At 38.9% G+C, this 20,785-nt stretch overlaps 1 protein-coding gene across 5 annotated transcripts in view; it reads right to left on the bottom strand.

Annotated features, from left to right (window-relative positions):
* LOC594398 (multidrug resistance-associated protein 5) overlaps window positions 1-20,140 on the bottom strand; it is a 39,709-nt gene extending 19,569 nt beyond the window's left edge. For 3 of the 5 annotated variants that reach the window (XM_030981997.1, XM_030982000.1, XM_030981998.1), the window contains exons 1-14: window positions 19,534-20,139; window positions 17,808-17,917; window positions 16,685-16,874; window positions 15,888-16,046; window positions 14,140-14,290; window positions 7,568-7,801; window positions 6,757-6,933; window positions 5,828-5,975; window positions 5,282-5,430; window positions 4,053-4,160; window positions 3,448-3,655; window positions 2,612-2,769; window positions 1,328-1,597; window positions 707-910 (exon numbers count right to left, since the gene is read on the bottom strand). In XM_030981997.1, the coding sequence (XP_030837857.1) occupies window positions 707-910; window positions 1,328-1,597; window positions 2,612-2,769; window positions 3,448-3,655; window positions 4,053-4,160; window positions 5,282-5,430; window positions 5,828-5,975; window positions 6,757-6,933; window positions 7,568-7,801; window positions 14,140-14,290; window positions 15,888-16,046; window positions 16,685-16,874; window positions 17,808-17,895 (2,244 nt within the window). In that variant the 5' untranslated portion in view covers window positions 17,896-17,917; window positions 19,534-20,139. Of the gene's footprint in view, window positions 1-706; window positions 911-1,327; window positions 1,598-2,611; window positions 2,770-3,447; window positions 3,656-4,052; window positions 4,161-5,281; window positions 5,431-5,827; window positions 5,976-6,756; window positions 6,934-7,567; window positions 7,802-14,139; window positions 14,291-15,887; window positions 16,047-16,684; window positions 16,875-17,807; window positions 17,918-19,533 lie in introns of all 5 variants that reach the window. The other 2 variants (XM_030982001.1, XM_030981999.1) reach the window with 2 other exon arrangements.
* Between the last annotated feature and the right edge of the window lie 645 nt (window positions 20,141-20,785).

Here is a 20,785-nt window from a genome sequence, read left to right as displayed (position 1 = left end):
ACGAAAAAAAATTCTTTTTGCAACGCTATTGCTTCCTTCCCATGTCAAGCCTGTATAAACTGATGGTGGAACTTTAAATAAGTTAATTATGTGAAAACGTCATTTTGGCAATAGATATTGGTTATTGGTGGTTATTTTACCTGACTGCTAAGAAAACATAAACGTTTGTAAGTAAGCGACGGCCGACGGTTTTAGGTCCTCTCCGACTGGACCTGGTAATGAGGATTAATACCTTACCAAAGAGCAGTAGCGCATCGACTTGGTTTCAAGACCACTGCTCTACCAACTGAGCTATCGCGCCTCCTTGAGCCATCGCGCCTCCTGGGTATGATATTTAATATTCGGTTACAAGTTTATATACTAGCTGCCACTTTAGCATTGTGGACTGATTTTGCAGGACGCCAAATACTCTTCCCGCCAGCGTTTCCCGCAATTAAGGGACCGTCGGCACCATGAAAGGGGGGGGGGGGGGTAGGGGGCAGTGGTTTGCCTAGGCGGGTGAATACGAATTCCCAGGCCCCGATTGTTGGTATAGTTGAGGGATCGTTACCTATCATTTTCTTTCTCATCGCCTTTTTCCTCTCTCCCTCTCTCTCTGTTCCCTCCGTTTTTGTCATTCGATTGGGACTAGTGCCCCCCTCCGTGGACCATAGCTACGCCACTGAGTGCAATGATGAATGATAACGTAAAAACAATAGATCTCTACCTGAAGCTGGTGAGTGACGAAGAGAATTGTTTTCTTGCTCAAGACACCTTTGATGCACTTGTTGAAGATGTGTTCTCCGACGTGTGAGTCTACCGCACTCAATGGATCATCTAGGAAATACACGTCATTGTCTGCATACACAGCACGGGCAAGACTGACCCTCTGCTTCTGACCACCACTCAAATTGATTCCTCGCTCACCGATCTACAAATTACGAAGGAAAAATTCTTCTCTATCACTTTTTATATTGGCAGCGGTGGGATCTGAACCCATGGTATTCAAAACGACTAGAGACTCTTTCATTACTAACATAGTGGCAACGGTGGGATATAAACCCATGCCATTGAAATGACCTTTGACTCTTTCATTACTGACATGATGGCAGCAGTGGGATCTAAACCCATACAATCAGAATGGCATAAAGAAAACTCTCTTTAATACCACTGATATTTTGAAAGAAGGAAAAAATAGCTAACGAACTATACCATATCCACGCCTAGATTCATTATCTCTAACATATGAAGCCACGAATACTTTTGCCCTAAGTAAAAGCGAAATCAAACAAACAGTTTAAATAAACGATGTCACAGTAAGTAACGCATGCATTAATTCGGTTCATACCTCTGTCTGATCGCCATTGGTTAAGATTTCCAGGTCTTGCTTCAGGCTACAGGCTTCCATGACCATGGTGTAGCGCTCCTCGTCGAACGGTGTTCCAAAGAGGATGTTCTCCCGTACTGTAGCATTGAAGATCCAGGCCTCCTGCGCGACGTAAGCGAATTTTCCCCTGACCTTGCAGGTTCCGTTGACCTTCTCCATCTGGCCCAAGATGGCGTTGATCAGGGATGACTTCCCACTCCCAACCAATCCGCATACACCGACAAGCTTCTCCTAGGTAGTTGGAAGAGCGAATAAGAACACATAGGCAACATGAAAAGGATTCAATCTTCGTTATTACTATTATGATTATTATGATTATCATGATCGTTAATATTATTGTTGATAACATTATCATTATTATTGTTGGTATTATTTTTTATTTTTTGTATTATGATTACCTGACAGGAATAAATTCCTTGAAATGCCAGAGCGCTGTAATGGCAGCTTGGCTAAAGCCGGGGAAATAATTAATGCGCCCCGGAATAGAATTTCTAGATAGACGGCGCAAAAGAAATGCCTATAATTATTATTAATATCATAATTATTATTATTAATATTATCATAATAATTATTGTTATCATTGTTATTATTATTATCATTATTATCATTATTATTAATAATTATCATTTTTGTTGGTGTTATTATTATCATTATTGATGTAGAACTTTTTTACTTGAAAAGGTCTAGCTCTATCCGACAGGGGCAGGATGGGAACTGATGATTATTGACATAACTCTTGATTAATCGGCCTTTGATAAGTCACTTGACCTCTGTTCATCCCTAACATTTTGATTTGTATCGCTTTTATATTTATAGTCTATTCTATTCATTCAAGTTTGCACTTATTATTTTGCTTCTTCCTATTTTGTTTATGATTATATTCAAATTGTGGATGTAAATTGAACTTAGCACATTGTATAAACTCCTCCATCCAAGACACTTGTACACAATTGACCGAAAAAGCCAAAGAGTCCTAAAAGACTGATTTGCGATTCCTGTCTCCGTGATTGGTATTTTGTGAAGCCGGGAAATTTAGAGTTGCTAAACGTCACCCGCAAAAATGTAATGTCTGCATTAGTCTTTCACTAACATTAACATAGTCGGAAAGACTTTTGAAGAAGAAACAAACCTGTCTATCCAACTTCGTCCCCTACGTAATTAGTATTACGTAATCAGTGTAGGCCTAATAACATTTCCTTAAGTTGATTTCTAAAAAGACTTTGCGATCTTATGCAATGAACTTACTTTAGGTAGGTCAAAGTTGATGTCAAACAGAACGGGAACAATCTTGCTTGAGACATTTTCTACAGTCCCCGGCTTAGGCTTAGGTTTTCCGTTGGATGTCGGTTTCTTTACTCCATTAGATTTGGCGGCATCGGTAGACCCATTCTTTATTATCACAACTAAAAGAAAAACATTTATTGAAATAAAAATTATTCTGAAATTACGACCGGATTTTTAAAATCACATCGCTCAAAACTAACACCAACAAAGAACTCTAAAGTGTATTAAATTGGGTTATATTCATTTTCCAGTTTACATTTCTAGTCATTAATTAATAAAAGGAGATATAAATCATTTTTACTCCAACAATATAAATAAAGCCACAGCCACTGAGGGAATCATTTTCCCCCAGGCATACCATGAAATGTGTTAAGTGTTAATGTGCATATTTTGTAAATGTTTGTTTTTTGGGAAACGTTTTATTAAAAAAGGGAACAGTGAAAGATTTTTCATGTAATTTTTTGTTAATACATGAAATTATTTACGAAGGGTCCATTTTTGCTTTAGAAGTGGTTCTATAACAGTTTGTTTGCCAATCAGTGATCCAAGGGGTACAAGGGAGGGGGGGGGGGAGGTATGCCTAATCCGCCAAAAATATTATTTTCAACAATTTTGACACACTTCTCCCAAGTAAAAGAAACCTGGATCCGCCAGTGCCAGCGTAATATCGGTTTATTGGGTTGACGATGTTATCATATTTGTGGCTTATTATATACTTGCATTGTATTATAATTGCAAACCAAAGCATATCCCTGTAATCTAAGAAGTTCCTCAAGCCTGTGGCTAGTGAAACACACCTGTTTTATCTTGTCCATTCCTGTTGATCTCCCCATTCTTGTTCTCATCCTCAGAGCCAGTGGTTTCCATGGTGACGTCCGACTCTTTCTCATCTTCTTTGTTGTAGATAACATCCCATCCGAACTCACCTCCGTTGATTTCAATGGCGTTCTTACTGCTCTCGTCAAGCTTCTCATTCGGTTTCGCGCTCTCCATGATAATGATCGACTGCAATTGAACAGAAGAACAAATAATTGGAGAGGTTATACTTTTGGATATGGATTAGCAATACAATAGGCCTACTTCGAAGTCGTGATTTCGTACACTGTAAAAACATCAACAATAGTTATACACAATTGAATTAGATCTTATGGACTCTATTTTTTTAGGGTATGGTATTGGTAGTTATGACAACATCAACAACCACACCAACATTAATAATAACTATAAAAACAATAATGATACTACTACTTCTACTACTACTACTACTACTACAACTAATACTACTACTGCTATTACTTCTACTACTACTAATAGTACTACTACTACTACTACTAATAATAATAATAATAATAATAATGATAATATTAATAATAATGATAATTGCCCTTTGGTTGGTACAAACCTTTATACGTCTCAATGCCACGGTCGATTCGGCCAGCATACGAACCGCAAAGGGAGTCGGTCCAAACACAGCCCGACACACGTTTAATAGGGCTATCAGTGTGAAGGCCTATATGAAATATATTAAAAAATCAGAGAAACAAATAAAAACGTTAAAAAATTATATAGACTTTTAATTTGTCAGATCTTGAATTTCTTTTAGATATTAGAAATGGACGCGTCTCCATGGAAAAGGGTAAAAATCGTTTACACCCCCCCCCCTCCCGGAAACGTGCATAATCACATTGATCTGCCTGATTGGTCAATACAAAATATGGTCTAAAATGGAAGTTTTTTAATTTAAAAACACAACATTTTTTCTCCCTTTGTTGGTGAGCTTAGTTATAATCAATCAAAGAGCGTCTTAAAATCCATTTTTCCTTCTTATTCAGTGGTGTGAGTGAGGTAGCATTAAAGAATCTCCCTGACCGGTTTCTCAAATGTCGTCGCCCCCCCCCCCCACCCCCTCCCCCAGGGTCATGAAAAGAAATCTCCACCCCTGGCAAACACTTTTGTTTCACTACCAGTGGAGGTGTGTCGTTGTAAAGTGGTTCATTCATTTGACTCTCAATTGAAAGGTTGAGCGTTCGAATCCCAGCCCGACACTACCGTCCTTAATTGGCAAGACATCAATCCATATTTGCCACTCTCAATTCTGGTGTAAATGGATACCTGGCAATGCTAGGATGATAATAGTATTTGCAGGTGGCCGCAGGAAGAGCAATATTATTCAATACCGATGTGGCTACCCTGGGTAGATAAGACCCAATTATTATTACAATTCTTAACCAGTGCAGCAAAGGGATAACAGAGAGAAGAAAAATAGTCAAAAAATATATTGAAGCGATTCTTTTTTGCTCCGGTGGCGACAAAGGCATGACTTCATCAGCTCGAGTTTGCCAAGTAACCCGCTTTTTTAAAACTATCCCGATTGCAAATTAGCCAGTTAATTTGCGTCTTAATCAGCCCGCAGTTGCAATTAGCGGGATAATTGGTCGAGAAATCTTGGTCTTGTTTCCAAAATATCTAATTTGCGCCCATCCCAGCTAGTTTGCGATGAGCGTATCGGTCTGGTGAAGACGCAATGTCCAGTTTCGGGATAATATCCCGAGTCTAAAAATAGCGGATTATTTGGCAAACTCGAGCTGATGAAAACAGACCTTTAAAGAATAGCCTAAAATTGATTATTACCTGAGAGGCAGAGAGCGAGTTGCCCATAGCAACGTGGATGATAATGGAAAGCACGGAAGCAAGACTTGGAATGATGGAAACAATAGAAAGACTGAAACTCTGCAAGATCCCTGCCTTGGCTAAATACGACCTTTCTCGGCTGCGAATACCTGCAAGACACGGAGAAAAAACACAATTTGAAAGAAAAACAAGAAAACGAAAGTAAAATCAATGGGTATACATAATTTTGTGATCCTAACATACAAATGCAATTCAAACTCCAATGTTTCGCATAGTTCAATATTAACAATAATAATAATCTATATGTATATCCCATGACTTGAATACTACCCCACACTCAAGTGTGCACCATCTCCACTCCCTAGGGAGTATCCTTATTCACGCTATTTAATTCACCTTTCTTCCCCATAAATTTCCACCAAAAAAAAATCACCACATAACTATACATCCTATCGCCTTTGAGAATGGTTTCTCCCAGGCGTACATCTTAATGAGTTTGATGAAGATGACAAAAATTTCCATAAAAAAATCCCCGCATAACTATACCTCCAATCGCCTTTGAGAATGGTAACTCCCAGGCGTACATCTTAATGAGTTTGATGAAGGTGAGAAGTTCGTTCATCTTCTGGACCCGGACATCGATCACCTTGATACATTTCATCCTGATCTTAGATATGGTCTTCCCGGCCATGACCTGCAGAATGAAGGAAGTAAATACAAAATAAAAACAAAATAGGTGGAATATTTGTATATGATAATGAAATCACGATCGCAATTATTTTTGAGAATTCAACTTAAGGCAGATTCAATGGCCCTGTACGTAACTTGTTTGCACCTATTGGGACATACAATAGGCTATTAAAAAAAAACCTTCGAGTTGATAAAAGTTGTGATATCGAATTTACAGGTTTACGCCCCCCCCCCGCCCCCTCTCCACCCAAAGAATGAAAAAAAAAATGAAAAGAGAAAGAAAAGAAAAAGTGCGCAGCTGAGGAGTCCTAAATTCGAATCTTCAAGTAAATATTTCCGCATGCGTAGCTATGGAGTGGAGGCGACCGACCCCAATATTGAAATTTTCTGTCTGCAAAAAGGAGATATGCAGAGCTTATCACACTTTTTGTTCTTTAGCCTTTTTTGCATGTAGGACATTTTCAAGCAACTATTAAGCTAAAGGAGGAAATTGACGGCATTGAATGTCACCTTTTGAAATGTGCACGCACACAAAAAAGAATTAAGAACAAAAGTGAAATATATAGTTGCGATTATGTTTTGATTTAAGAAAAGGGTCCTCTCGCCCCCCCTCCCCCCACCCCCTGGATACGCCACTAGTATATTGACGACGATTGATTGGAGGACGTTTCACAAAACTTGTCATCAGTGACAAATGATAGTTTTTGTTATAAGCTACTGAAATCCTTGCTTCTGATTGGTTATAAGCAGATTTGTCATTGAAAAAAGCTTTGTGAAACGGGTACCTGGAGTGGTACGAAGATGATGAACGTAGCAAGAGTCCCGATCAACGCTCCCCAACCTACGATGAACTGCGTGGCGAAGAGGGTTGATATAAGCAGGGCTGCGGATGAGACGAGAAAGTTTCCGATCACGCAGACGTCAAAGAGACGCTGACTGTCGTTTGCGCACACGTTCATAACCTGTCAAGAACAAGATAAACATTAATTTAGAATATGACATTTTAAAATCATCGCGATGTCTTTTTGATACAAGTAATACACAAAGTGAATAATGTGATGTATGGTATTGTAGACGTGAAGATGTCTATTGTAGATTTATTTGACGGTGTATCGGAAATTCTACAGAGCTTCTACCCCGGACAACTACCTTTTCAACATTATCACTATCAAAGTCAACTACCTAGCGAATAATTAGTTATCCGGCATGTCTAGGATAGGCTTCATGATTAGGAGTTAATTTCAATATTAAGTTTAAGGAAAGGGTTAGGATTACTCTCAACCTTATCCCCTACCTATGTACATATGTGAAATAGATATAATGAGCGTTTCGGGACCACAATGTAGGAGGAGCGATAGTGACGTAGCGTAGCCGAGCCCAGTCATTGAGGGGTAATGTTGTCATGGAGGGGAGGGGATGGGGGGGGGGCAGGTCCAGAATTTCGGGGTAGATAGATGCTAAATATAAACTCTCTCCCTTTCATTCTCTCCCTCTTATTCCTTCCCATATTTTCCTCATCCCTTTTCTTTCATAACTGACATGGTGGCAGCGGTGGGATATGAATCCGTGTCATAGAAATGTACGCCACTCTCTTACCTCGCCAACGCTATGTTGCTTGAGGCTCCTGAGGTGTGCCAGCCTGCGGAACGTCACAGTGAGTATACCACTCCGCAGCCGACATGCCGTACGACAACTGAACGACCAGAAGAAGACATCGCCCGATATCCGTATGATCTGGAGGATGAAGATACAGACGACGAGTACGATGCCGTACCAGAGCTCGACCTCCTCCTCTTCAGTGTATATCAGGAGTCTCTGCACAACGACGGCCTGCATGAAAGACACATGAGAATTACCATAAGCGGAATGGGGGAGGGTGCACATTCTGTTCGTGCCCCTTGGAAATCAAGGTATTTTCTCCTACCTCGGAGGTCGATTGCCACATATTCCCAATAGGGGAACATAATGCTCTCTAAAATTTTATTACACTATTTCATTTCATTTTATAGCATTTTGTATTTCTCATGTTACATATACGTTTCAAAATAAAGTATTAGTTGTTTTGTTTGTGTTGAAATAACAATCAATGATACATATTGCAGTGTCTTTCCATTCCACCCCTTACTGTTCCCCTCCCAGTTGGTTCTTGTTTTTTCTTCTTGTCTGGTACCTTCTACTTTTCCTTCCAACAAATCTTTCAAGAGACTCTGATGTCTTTTAATGTGGTCAAAGTATATCACCTTTCTTTCTTCGTCTACATCGGGATATTTTGTTTAGGCCATGTCATATTGTATGTTTTTCTGATAGATTTCATATCTTTTCATGATATTCTGTATTGCCAAACCTTAAATGCACAACAACAAAATTGCATTGTCTTAAATAAAGTGTTCCGACATCGAAATAATTTTGTTTATATCACAATTTTATAATTTCCAATCTCTCGCGTTCGGAGCTACGATTGATTCGGACTTGTTCACAGTCAAACAGAATAACAAGATATTTTACTCTTCTCATGACAACTTTATGATATGACTATTGTTGCTAAGACACCTTATCGTTATAACAGGGATATGCATACATGTATATCCATAGTTGTAAGAAGAATTTTATAGCCGCTGCCATGTTGCTTTACGAAGAACGTAAACCATTATGCTTGGAACTTATCGATATGGTATTGCTTTATAAAGGAAAATGTCATTATTTTGGAAAGTGTTCTTACTGATCGAAATAATATCATTAGGGACTTTTAGATTTGCACGACGAGAACGAGGATTGCTACATGTGATATCCTTTTAAGGTTCCATGACACATGCTCCGCCGACGATTGCTCCGCCGACATTCACTCCGCAAAACGCGACAATTGCTCCGCGACATTTGCTCCGCGACAGTTGCTCCGCCGACAGTTGCTCCGCCGACATTTGCTCCGCCGACATTTGCTCCGCCGACAATTGCTCCGCCGACATTTGCTCCGCCGAAAATTGCTCCGCCGACAATTGCTCTGCCGACATTTGCTCCGCCGACAATTGCTCCGCAAAACGCGACAATTGCTCCGGTGACAAATGCTTTTCGAACGATAGTTGCTCCGCCGACAATTGCTCCGCCGACAATTGTTCCGGTGACATTTGCTCTGCCGACAATTGCTCCGCCGACATTTGTTCCGCCTGAAGCGACACTTGCTCCGGTGACACCGACAATTGCTCCGCCGACATTTGTTCTGCTAAAAAAGTGCCCCGTAAAATACAAAGGCTACTACGACAATAATTGTTGCTCCTCCCCAAAAGTACCCCGCAAAAGACAATGCTCCACAATTAAATTGCTCTCTGATCCAAAAGTGCGGCCTCGTGGAAAACATGAATTCTCCTCTGGCAATTAGTGCAATAAAATATGCTCAGCCGTTTTTTGCTATTCCCCATGATGTTTGATTTAAAAAACATCAAGTTTTAGCACCTTATGCAAGTTCTCCGGCGAAAGATAATTACTCCGCTCAAAATCTGTTTCATTTATTACTCATTAGCGGATCAAAAGCTCAAGGCTTTCTCTCTCTCTCTCTCTCTCTCTCTCTTGCTCTTCCTTTTCCTTTTTACACCCTTTTCTTGTCTTCTTAGCTCTTTTCTTTCCTCTCATGCTATTAGTCTTCTTTCATTTTCATCACTTCTTCTTTTCTTCCCCTCTCGAGTTCTATTTCTCTCGTGAAATTGTAACGTAATGTAGTACATGTAGTACATTCTTGTTTAGAATATCATTTTCAATATTATCCAGTCCGTTTTCTATAGGTTTCTTTCCTTCAGTTAAGTGTATGTAGCTTTACTATATATATATATATATATATATATATATATATATATATATATTAGTGTGTAAAATCTTTTGAGCTAGTGCTATTCGGTGTGGCGTACACATGGCAATCACATGGAAGATAAAATAATGATCATCAGTACTGGGTCAAATATATTAAAGAGAACTGAATTTGAACCCGGGCCATAGGCTACCCCCTCTCGTTCTCTCTCCCTCTCTCTCCCTCTTCGTCGCCTTACTTTTCCCTCTCTTACCTCCCTGCGCATTTGTATGCCTCGATAATACAAAAAATAAACAATAAGATTCTTCCTCTTCCCCTCCTTCTTCCTAGTACATGTAGTAGGAGTAGTAATAGAAGCAGTATCACAATAATAATGACAACAATGATTATTATGGTTGGTGGTGTTACTAATGTTATTTTTGTAATTATTATGTTTGTTATTGTGATTATTATCCTTATCATGATTATTATCGTTAAGATAAGTTATTATTGTAATTATTATAATCATTATTCTTGTTATTATTATGATGAATATGAACATGATGATTTTGATGACAATTAGTATAAGTATATAGTATTATTATAATTGTTATCATATCATTATTATCATCTGTATTATCAGCATAATCTACAATGGCAGTAGTGTAGTATAGTACATGTAGAATTAGGCCTTATAGTAGAGGTATCATTCTGATCATTATTATTCTGATTATCTTTTGCAATACGTCTAGACGATAAACTCATGACAATTGACAATTGTCATGAATCATTGTCTTTAAGTTTACCATTAAATGCATCTGGTTCGAATTTTGCTCAGGTATTTGGTACTGGATGATTTAAATGGTAGAAATTAACTTGTGTCCTATTCATTCTAGTCTTATTCATTTGCATTATGTTTTATTCATTCAAGTTCTAATGTTTCTGACTGTTTTCAAGACAATATCTTTTGTGTCGATCATAGTTCTATGTAGCTTGATATCTCACGGTAATTTTGAGAGAAAAGCAATGCAAGCAATGATTTCTGAATTGTAGCAACTTTCGCGTTCGCCTTTGCTGTTCTTCAATAATATTTGACAAGCAGTATTAATTAATTTTTCAAGGACTCATGATAAATTCGTTTAAAAGTTGATTACCCTCGGTTGATTGTTTTGTTCGGATTATTTGGCGGGGAAAATTGAAGTGAATGTATTATTATTCTTATTTGTTCATCGTCTCTACGATGCTCTTTGAATCAAAAACACCTTTTAGTGTTAGGCTTCCTGAAAGAAATTTCAATTGTTGTTAAGAAATTTTTGGTTGCACTCTGTAGATTATGATGATGTGTTTGATCTTTTTTTCAATACAAGATCAGACACATGATGAAAATCTACTGGCTGCATGCCAATAAGTTCTTGACAACAATAACAAAATGTGAGCTAGTGCTATTCGATGTGGCGTACACATGGCAATCACATGGTAGATAAAATTATGATCATCAGTACTGGGTCAAATAAATTAAAGAGAACTGAATTTGAACCCGGGCCATAGGCTATCCCCTCTCGTTCTCTCTCCCTCTCTCTCTCCCTCTTCGTCGCCTTACTTTTCCCTCTTTTACCTCCCTGTGCATTTGTATGCCTCGATAATACAAAAAAAAATAAACAATAAGATTCTTCCTCTTCCCCTCCTCCCTAGTACATGTAGTAGGAGTAGTATTAGAAGCAGTATCACAATAATAATGACAACAATGATTATTATGGTTGGTGGTGTTACTAATGTTATTTTTGTAATTATCAGGTGGGCTGTATATCGTACAGACCACCTTATAATTTCGTTAGAATTGCCTTTGTTTATTTATTTATTTATTATCAGGTGGGCTGTATATCGTACAGACCACCTTATAATTTCGTTAGAATTACCTTTATTTATTTATCAGGTGGGCTGTATATCGTACAGACCACCTTATAATTTCGTTAGAATTGCCTTTATTTATTTATCAGGTGGGCTGTATCTAATACAGACCACCTTATAATTTTGTTAAAATTGCCTTTATTTATTTATCAGGTGGGCTATATCTAATACAGACCACCTTATAATTTTGTTAAAATTGCCTTTATTATTAGGTAGGCTGTATCTAATACAGACCACCTTATAATTTTGTTAAAATTGCCTTTATTATCAGGTGGGCTGTAAAGCGTACAGAACACCTTATAATTTCGTTAGAATTGCCTTTATTATTTATTTTACTTATTTCAAAACACTTTTTTCTAAGCACGATTACTTGAAAATGGCTCAAATTTGGAACACATAATGTATAGGCATATGTACAAAACACAATAACGTTTTCAACTATGACCTTCACTGATGACGTCATCTAGGCGCCATTTTGTAAATTTTTCTGAAAATCAACTCATGATCATATCTTCATAACAAAAAGCCATTTTTGATTCATATTTATCATGATTAAGGTCAATATTCGTCCAATCAATTTCAGGTCAAAATACGCGCGTGCGCGTACGTCCGCGCGTCAGTGCGCGCGCAAAATATTAAAATGCTCAAAATAGTCTCAAAATAATTTTACATACGTTTTAGGCCATTTTAAGCATTTTATAATAAATCTCGCACACGCGCATGCACGCGTGTTTTCGCGCGTTCTGGCATTTTGCAACAAAGAATCGCTAATTTTTCTTTGTCATCATATTTGGCACATTTTCCCAAGCATTTTGATACCTTGTTAACATATTTCTGACCATTAATAACGGAGTGAGCGTCCGTTTAAGATACACGTCCGTGCGTGCGAGCTCTTGTAATACATAGCATATATGGGCAAAAACATGCCTATACAAAATCCATTGTAGCTCTTTAGGATGTAAGGTGACCCCAAATTTTGTTTCATATTTTGTAGAGTATGAATTGGAAATATGATTTCTTGTCTCATTTGACCCTCAATTAACTCATGACGTCATCATAATGGCCTCCGAACTCAAAATTCCAATTTGCATATTATGACATCAGCATATTTTTGGAAAATTGATTGTATCTCTGTAAATATTGATTGATTTTCTTCCAACTTTCGATATGTTCTAGCTAAGATAATTCACTACAAATGCAATTGACATGATTTTTCATTTCGACAAAGGAATCATGACGTATTTTTGCGATTAAAGGAGGCATGTCAATTTTTCTCTTTTTGCGTGTATTCTCTATGGGACATGACTTTTTCTCAAAACTGGATTCTGCATTCCCGTCTTTCGCGAGCAATATCTCCTTCGTTTTAGCTTCGCTTACGCTGAACTTTGAGTATGTTGTAGCTGATACAATTAGCTATCTCAAATGTGCCCTTTATTTTCTCTCTAATTTTAGTTAGACCAGCCCACCTATACTTGTTCAAAACAAGTATTACAAATCTAGTTATTATTATTATCATCAACATTGTCACCGGAGCAAGTGTCGCTTCAGGCGGAGCAAATGTCGGCGGAGCAACTGTTGGCGGAGCAATTGTCGGCGGAGCAAATGTCACAGGAGCAATTATCGCGTTTTGCGGAGCAATTGTCGGCGGAGCAATTGTCGGCGGAGCAAATGTCGGCGGAGCAACTGTCGTTCGAGGAGCATTTGTCACCGGAGCAATTGTCGCGTTTTGCGGAGCAATTGTCGGCGGAGCAATTGTCGGCAGAGCAAATGTCGGCGGAGCAATTGTCAGCGGAGTAATTGTCGGCGGAGCAAATGTCGGCGGAGCAAATGTCGGCGGAGCATATGTCGGCGGAGCAAATGTCGGCGGAGCAACTGTCGTTCGAGGAGCATTTGTCACCGGAGCAATTGTCGCGTTTTGCGGAGCAATTGTCGGCGGAGCAATTGTCGGCGGAGCAAATGTCGGCGGAGCAATTGTCAGCGGAGTAATTGTCGGCGGAGCAAATGTCGGCGGAGCAAATGTCGGCGGAGCATATGTCGGCGGAGCAAATGTCGGCGGAGCAACTGTCGTTCGAGGAGCATTTGTCACCGGAGCAATTGTCGCGTTTTGCGGAGCAATTGTCGGCGGAGCAATTGTCGGCGGAGCAAATGTCGGCGGAGCAATTGTCGGCGGAGTAATTGTCGGCGGAGCAATTGTCGGCGGAGCAAATGTCGCGGAGCAAATGTCGCGGAGCAAATGTCGCGTTTTGCGGAGTAAATGTCGCGGAGCAATCGTCGGCGGAGCATGTGTCGGGTTACCCCTTTTAAGGCAATGTGGTGTCCTTTTAAGGCACTGCCGGGCACTACCAGTGCCTTCAGTAAAAGGTCGTTACATTGCCTTAAAAGGATGTGGCATGTCGCAGTCCACGTTCTCGTCGTGCAAATCTAAAAGTCCCTATTGTCTTACAAAGACCTTAACAGTCATACTTCAGTCTCTCTATATACTCACCGACGTAATGAATGAAGACATCATTGATATCACCAAGACAGTAGCGGATACGATCTGCCTAGTCCGAACGAACCGAAAGGCTACTTTTCCCATCGATGCTTCCTCCTCGCTCCCTTTCAGAGCAACTTCTTCCGCCCACAGTTTCTCAAATCTAAAAGAAAAAGAGGAATTCTCTTTAACCGAAGCAGAATTTCTCTCTAAATGTAGCAGGACCACTACTCAGAATTTAAACCCGGATGAAATATTCCGGACAACTAGTCCCTGGACTGTTACCCCTAGAAAACCACATTCTAGGACAACTGCCCCATAAACATTGCCCTTTAAAATCTTGACCTAGGACAACTAACCTTTAAACAATTACCAGCTGAAAAACAATTCAATGACAGTTGAACCCTTAGGGCCTTTACCAATGGAAAACTATCTGGACAACTACTCCTAGAACAAATACCTCCTACATTCTCTTCATAGGTTAATTTACCCCCAGGACACTTATCCCCATGTTGTCGTAGGTTTTGTCTTGGAGATACCTATCTAAGGGCGCGTTCATGCTTGATTTTGAAGGCAGAATGAGCGATTTGTAACGCTCATCGTAAACGCTCATCGTAATCGCAGTTCCACGGTGCACTGTTCATGCTCACTTCTCCAGGCAATTCTCCTTGGGTGGCCTTCAGCTGGATTCGCAAACCTGTGTGCGCATGCTACGTAGACCCATTAGAGGTCAGTGCGTTGACCCCATTTAAACGCGTTTACAAATTGTAAACGCATCTTTTTGTGAGTTTACGATCGGCGATCGTGATCGCCGTTTTTCGGTGATTCTACAAAAGTGAGCATGAACGCAATCGTGTTTTAAACTAAACGCGTAACAGATGCCTGATTCTGGCCGTCAAAATCAAGCATGAACGCGCCCTAAGGGAGAAGTGGTCCAGGGTAACTTTACAAGTTATATGTAGTTGTATGAGATGACAGTTCATGGGAGATGTCCTATTATCCTATATACTTTTTTTTAAATTGTAGAATTGTGATTCATGACGGTAAATTTCATTTATTTCTTTATGCACGGAGCATGATTAGATATGAGTTACGTTTATACCTAGCTTTATCTTAGTATGTTCATATCGCCTACTAAGAGCATAAATAACTATCACCATCATCTTCATCATCATCATCATCATTTTTTTTTTCATCTTCATCATCATCATCTTCATGACCTTTTTCATCATCATCATCATCTCCTTCATCATCTTATTCATCATCAATACCATCATCATCAACATCATCATCATCATCATCTCCTTCATCATTAAAACCTAGCATCGACATCATAAACATCATAAGTACCATCACAACTATCAGTTTTCATCATAATTATCATCATCGGGGGGAGGGGGGTTGGAGAGGCACAGCACCCACACTTTTTTCAAGCACCCCAAGATCGAGTGCCCTTTTTCCCCTTCTCTTTTTTTGAATTTTATATTTTACCTGTATTTCTCACTGTCCCTTACAAATTGGGCCCTTATGCGGTCATCCATAAGGCCATAACTAGATTCAAGGAATCGGAGCAGCATAGTGTAGTGACAGGAACACTTTTCTACCACCACAATGAAAGGCTGTGGAGCCGTGGGACAAGGGGGCAAGGGGCACAATGATTCAAATCGTCATCATCACTCTCATCATCATAATTATCACCATCATCATCACCATCATCATCCTCATTATCATAATCATCGCCGTCCTGCCCGCCATCATACCTGTCACCGTTGTAATCGCCTCGTTCATAGTCCGACATCGTCCACAGATCCGAGTACTCTAGGGTTCTCTTATAAGCCTTGAAAAATAAAGACGACATCCAGTTGAGCCAAATGAACGATATAAGACCGCAGTGATCCATCGGCGAATATTCTTCATTTCTAGGCAAAGATGAAAACAATTAAAAAAAAAAATAAGTACATTCAAGTAGGAGGAGAATGAAGGTCCTAGAGAGACATGACAGTTGTCTTGGTAGTCAGGTAATCTTTATTTCAGATTTGTGGAAGACTTTTTTTCGACGTGAAACACTTTTTCAAGCGTTTACTTCGATTCATCGGAAAGCTGAGATCTCAGCTGCAGACTAACTGTTTGTATTAAACCCGATTTGGGACAAACATAATTAATGTCTAAACTCAGCGTCGGATTTAAATCTTAATATAAGAGATGGTAGTCAGTTTCCATGTGCAGTAGGGCACAATTCGCTGACACCAGACTTGGTGGAAATACCATGAATGGGTTCAAGTCCCGCACACAGCAAACCCGTGGTCCCATCAAGAAATACCCCCTAGTCTCTCGGAGATTCCTCGGGTGAGGGAAATGTAAGATAATGACTTTTCCATATGGGACGATCGGTGGCAAATGCAGAGCTTTACATAAAACTGAAGGCTAATCCTGGTGATTGACAACACCTGCTACAGGGGCAAAAGTAAAAAAAAAAAAAAAAAAACGTATGGTGTCGAAACCCCCAAAAGAGCCCACTAACTATGCATCTTTAACAAAAAATAATTCAGAAACTCACGTAGGCTTAAGACGAATAGGTATAAGCAGTTTCATGCTTTCCTTGTATTTAAACCCGTCTTTCTCTTCCTGGTATTTCCTAGGGGTCCTCTCATAAAGGTCGTGGTCATCACCGGGCACGACCATCCCGACGTTGGTCGTCGTCTCTCCCATGGTTGCCAAGGCGACCGCTGTGTTTTGGACTCCATCGTCTGTAGAGATAAATCAGACGCTTATTAATCACAAAGTCTTATTTTGAGAAAATCAACATTAGGAAATTTACTTGGATATAGATTTGCGCATAGCCATATAATACGTACATGATTCCTATAGGCAATAATAATAACAATTAAGGAATATTATAATAATAATCTTTTAAAGTCCACTCCAAATTTTATTAAGTTAATCCGTTAAAAGTTAAAATGGAAATTCTTTTTGCCCATTATTAATCGTGAGCCCGGCAGCCACTGAGCAGCGCCAGATCGACGTTGCTCTATCCCTTATTGTTGAACGCCAAACAGGGTAGCAGCAACTCCCGTCTTTTTACGTCTTTTGGTATGACGCGGTTGTGAGGCTAAAATAATAATGATAATACTACATCTTGTTTACCCAATGTAGCCTCATCAGTATGTCAGTATGCATACTTTTCTTCATGAGGGCTTGATTATTTGGTGCTTTATAGCTATAACTTTAGCCGAGCTCCAAGGTAAGGCATAAAATAGATTAATGTCTTGCCAAAAGACATAAGTGCTGCGTTGCCTATAACGCGCATAATCTTATTTCTTTTCTTTTATTAATATTCAAAGGGCTATGCAGCCTATACCGATTATGTGTCTATATAGATGTCTGAATATATATATCAAATAATGTTACTTGATAACAAAAATTAAAATATCAAAGTCATTATATTTTATTTCATCAATTTCGTGGCAAAGTTTTAAAATAAATAAAACAAACAGAGACAATGGAAGTAAGAAATACCACCGACTAGTGCCCGAGGATCGATTAAAGAGGTTCTCCTCACCAGTCAGTGGTTTACAAACAAACAAACAACCTCCATTTGTAATTTATTCTGACGATGATAATTACTCGTTAGGCAGGTAACGTACACACATTGGAAAATTGCTAGTACAGTGAGAACTCACCCGAAAACGTCACGTCTACCCCATCTGACGTCATGACATCGTCGACTCTTTCACCCCCTCCTTCCTCTTCTAACTGCGTGTCAGTCATGTCTTTCTCTAAATTCTAAATTCTATGAGCAATCGAAATATGAAAATTAAAATAAACTCTGCAATAATCACTGTCAAAAACATAAAATAATCATACACATGGCAAAAAAGAAAGAGAAAAAAGGGCACCCTTTATAATTAAAATTTTCGAATGAATATCGAATATAAACTTATCTTTCATAATGATATAAACATGAACATTTATAAATCCTCTTTAAAATGATATTCAATTTTAATCATATCATTCACGCATGAGTGAGCAAAGTCAATTAACTATGAAATAATCTCTAAAAGAAAATTGTGAAAATAGGGCATCTCGTAACAGTGGGCCGGAGATTAGTGAATCGTACACGACTTAATGTTACTCCACAGTGAGGGTTACATACTGAGAGCCTGATTTTTGTTGTAACTATATATTGGAGCCTAAAGCTTCCTTTTTATCGTGCATTGACTGATACATCCATCTGTTTATATATCAGTGACTATACTCGTACTAATGCATACCATGACATAGCAAACTTTAGTATATAAATGGGCATAATAGTGCCCGGTAAATTATCAGGGGGGTGTTTCATCAACTAAAATCGAAATCAATTTTAGGCCCTTAAAATTGATCAAATCGTATTTTTAAATCGATTTTAGGGCTTAGTAAAACATCCCCTGATCCAATGCATTAAATAGATGTCAAGTAGTGTTTAGGTCACTGAAATTTACGGGGAAGACCATATTACATAACAGGATATGCATAATGGTATAATACAATCAATTAAACCACCACAGAGAGCGATCGATGCCTCATGCATTCACAGTCTACTAGGCAGTTAATTATAAACACGCTCGCAAAGTCTTTCGAAAAGCAAGTCCACCTAAGGCAACTTTAACTACCTTGTCTGTTAGCTACTGAAATAGGCGACCATTACAATGACGTATAGCTGAACACGATTTCTATGGGGTATGATTTCTTAGATGTCATATCTATTTATTCAATTCCAAAACTGCAAGAGGCAAGGGGAAGGCTAACATCTGATAAGTGGAACTTTTGTTAAAGACCCTATCCGATGAAAAAACAACTTTATTTTAGTGGACAACTGAATAAACGAAGAAAAACAAAAATAAAGGAATAACAAGTATTTTCCCTTTCAGTGTTGCACAAAAGCAAAATTTAATAAAACCTCATTTTCTGCACACCCCTTCAAATTACGGGCCAACGTGGGTCAAATTTGCCGAAGTTACAGTGACGACATATAACATTATGTGCATGGACCCCATCGTGTCACCTATATAGCAGAGGCGATTAGCCGTGTTTAATTAATGCAAAGTCATTTTGAATATGCGTATTCCACATAAGATGATGTCATCAAGTCGATAGCATGCTTTTAGGTCGACAACTTCCGATTTTCAAAGCTCAAAATTTGAGTTTTCAGAGATCAAGTTGTTTCTCCTCTGACAGACCCTAAAATGGCACGTAATTGAAAGTATTTTAATATATGGCTTATAAACTTTCCGTTGATATATAATTCATACATGTCACGTCCTATAATAAAGTATTAGATCTAAATAAAGAACTTGTCCCTGCAAAAATATAATTAGACTTTCACAAATTTGATTCAAAAGAGTCAAGTAATGTTTAATACCTTACCTTATGGTCCTTGTTCAGCAAAAAGGATGTATAAAGAAGTCGATATACGTGGAGACAATTTGAAGAAAGAAACTCGCTTGAGGATTATGATTCTTTGTTCGATGTCTGTCCGAATTCTTTTAGTTCCTCAGACTGTCGGATAATTAGGTGGCTCCGTTATAATTGTTTCGCTTTGAGCTGATCTTCTTCCTAACTATCAGCTCCTCAGGTCTAGCACCATTTGATCCTTTGAGTCAAGCTTTTGACATGCGGCTTCCCAACTTGTTTATCGGCCTTCTTAACCCACATTCATTCTCGAGAATAAACTATTACGCCAAGTCATCAACGACCATATGCCAGTGTATGTAGATCCCGTCTGGCTGATGACTGTATGTTTCAAAGTCCAATTTATATCTTCCAAATTCTCTGCCAATAATGAATTTCCCGTCACCTCGTTAAGATTACATCATGTATAAAATGCGAGATATCGTTTATGAAATGTTTAGGCGTACGAGCTATAAAATTGCGCATAACACAGAATGTGTTGATGGGTCACGCTTTACTTTATATTATATTATGTACCAGCCGAAATAACTGTAACAAGATCTAGCGACCTGTATTACGTGCGAACAGGGAGTTGTGAAATCAATTAAGAATTTGCTGGTTCGAGGTATATAGTGTGTACCCATTGTCCCGTGTTATCCACGGGAGCTGGCGTCCTCGGTTCCATGGTCAAACCATGGAACCGAGGACCCTATAGTCCGATTTATTTTGTGAATTACGTAATACATGAGTACTGTTTTCTAGCTACTGTTACGGGCCATATCTCTGCTCTTGTTTGACCAGGGAGTTGGAATGAAACAATGTGCTGACAGTTGGGCTGGAGGAGCAAGGACCACTAGCCCCGAGAATTCTTAAAATATCAATATTAATTGATTGATTTGGTTATTTATTGATTTACTTATTTCTGACAGTTATACAGGGTTGCACATTTTCACCAATGGTGTTCTTCCATGAGGCCCTGTTTGGTAACCCCCACATGCATTAACAATCATGAATAGGTAAGGCCACAACAGACACAGAACAAAACATAGAAGAAAACAAATATATTAAACAAATAATACACAGCAGTGAGAGCATTGGTAAGAACATGGAGTTACTTATCTTTAGATTAGTAACTCCATGGTAAGAATTACCCACACAAGGTACCCTTGGAACAGTCTAACACACCTGCCTCGATAGCTGATGGTGTCTGGACTGTTTCGATGGTACA

This window comes from Strongylocentrotus purpuratus, unplaced genomic scaffold, assembly GCF_000002235.5.
Source record: "Strongylocentrotus purpuratus isolate Spur 01 unplaced genomic scaffold, Spur_5.0 spur5_scaffold_12, whole genome shotgun sequence".
NCBI classification, from domain to species: Eukaryota; Metazoa; Echinodermata; class Echinoidea; order Camarodonta; family Strongylocentrotidae; genus Strongylocentrotus; species Strongylocentrotus purpuratus.
This window is presented reverse-complemented; position numbering and strand designations above follow the sequence as displayed.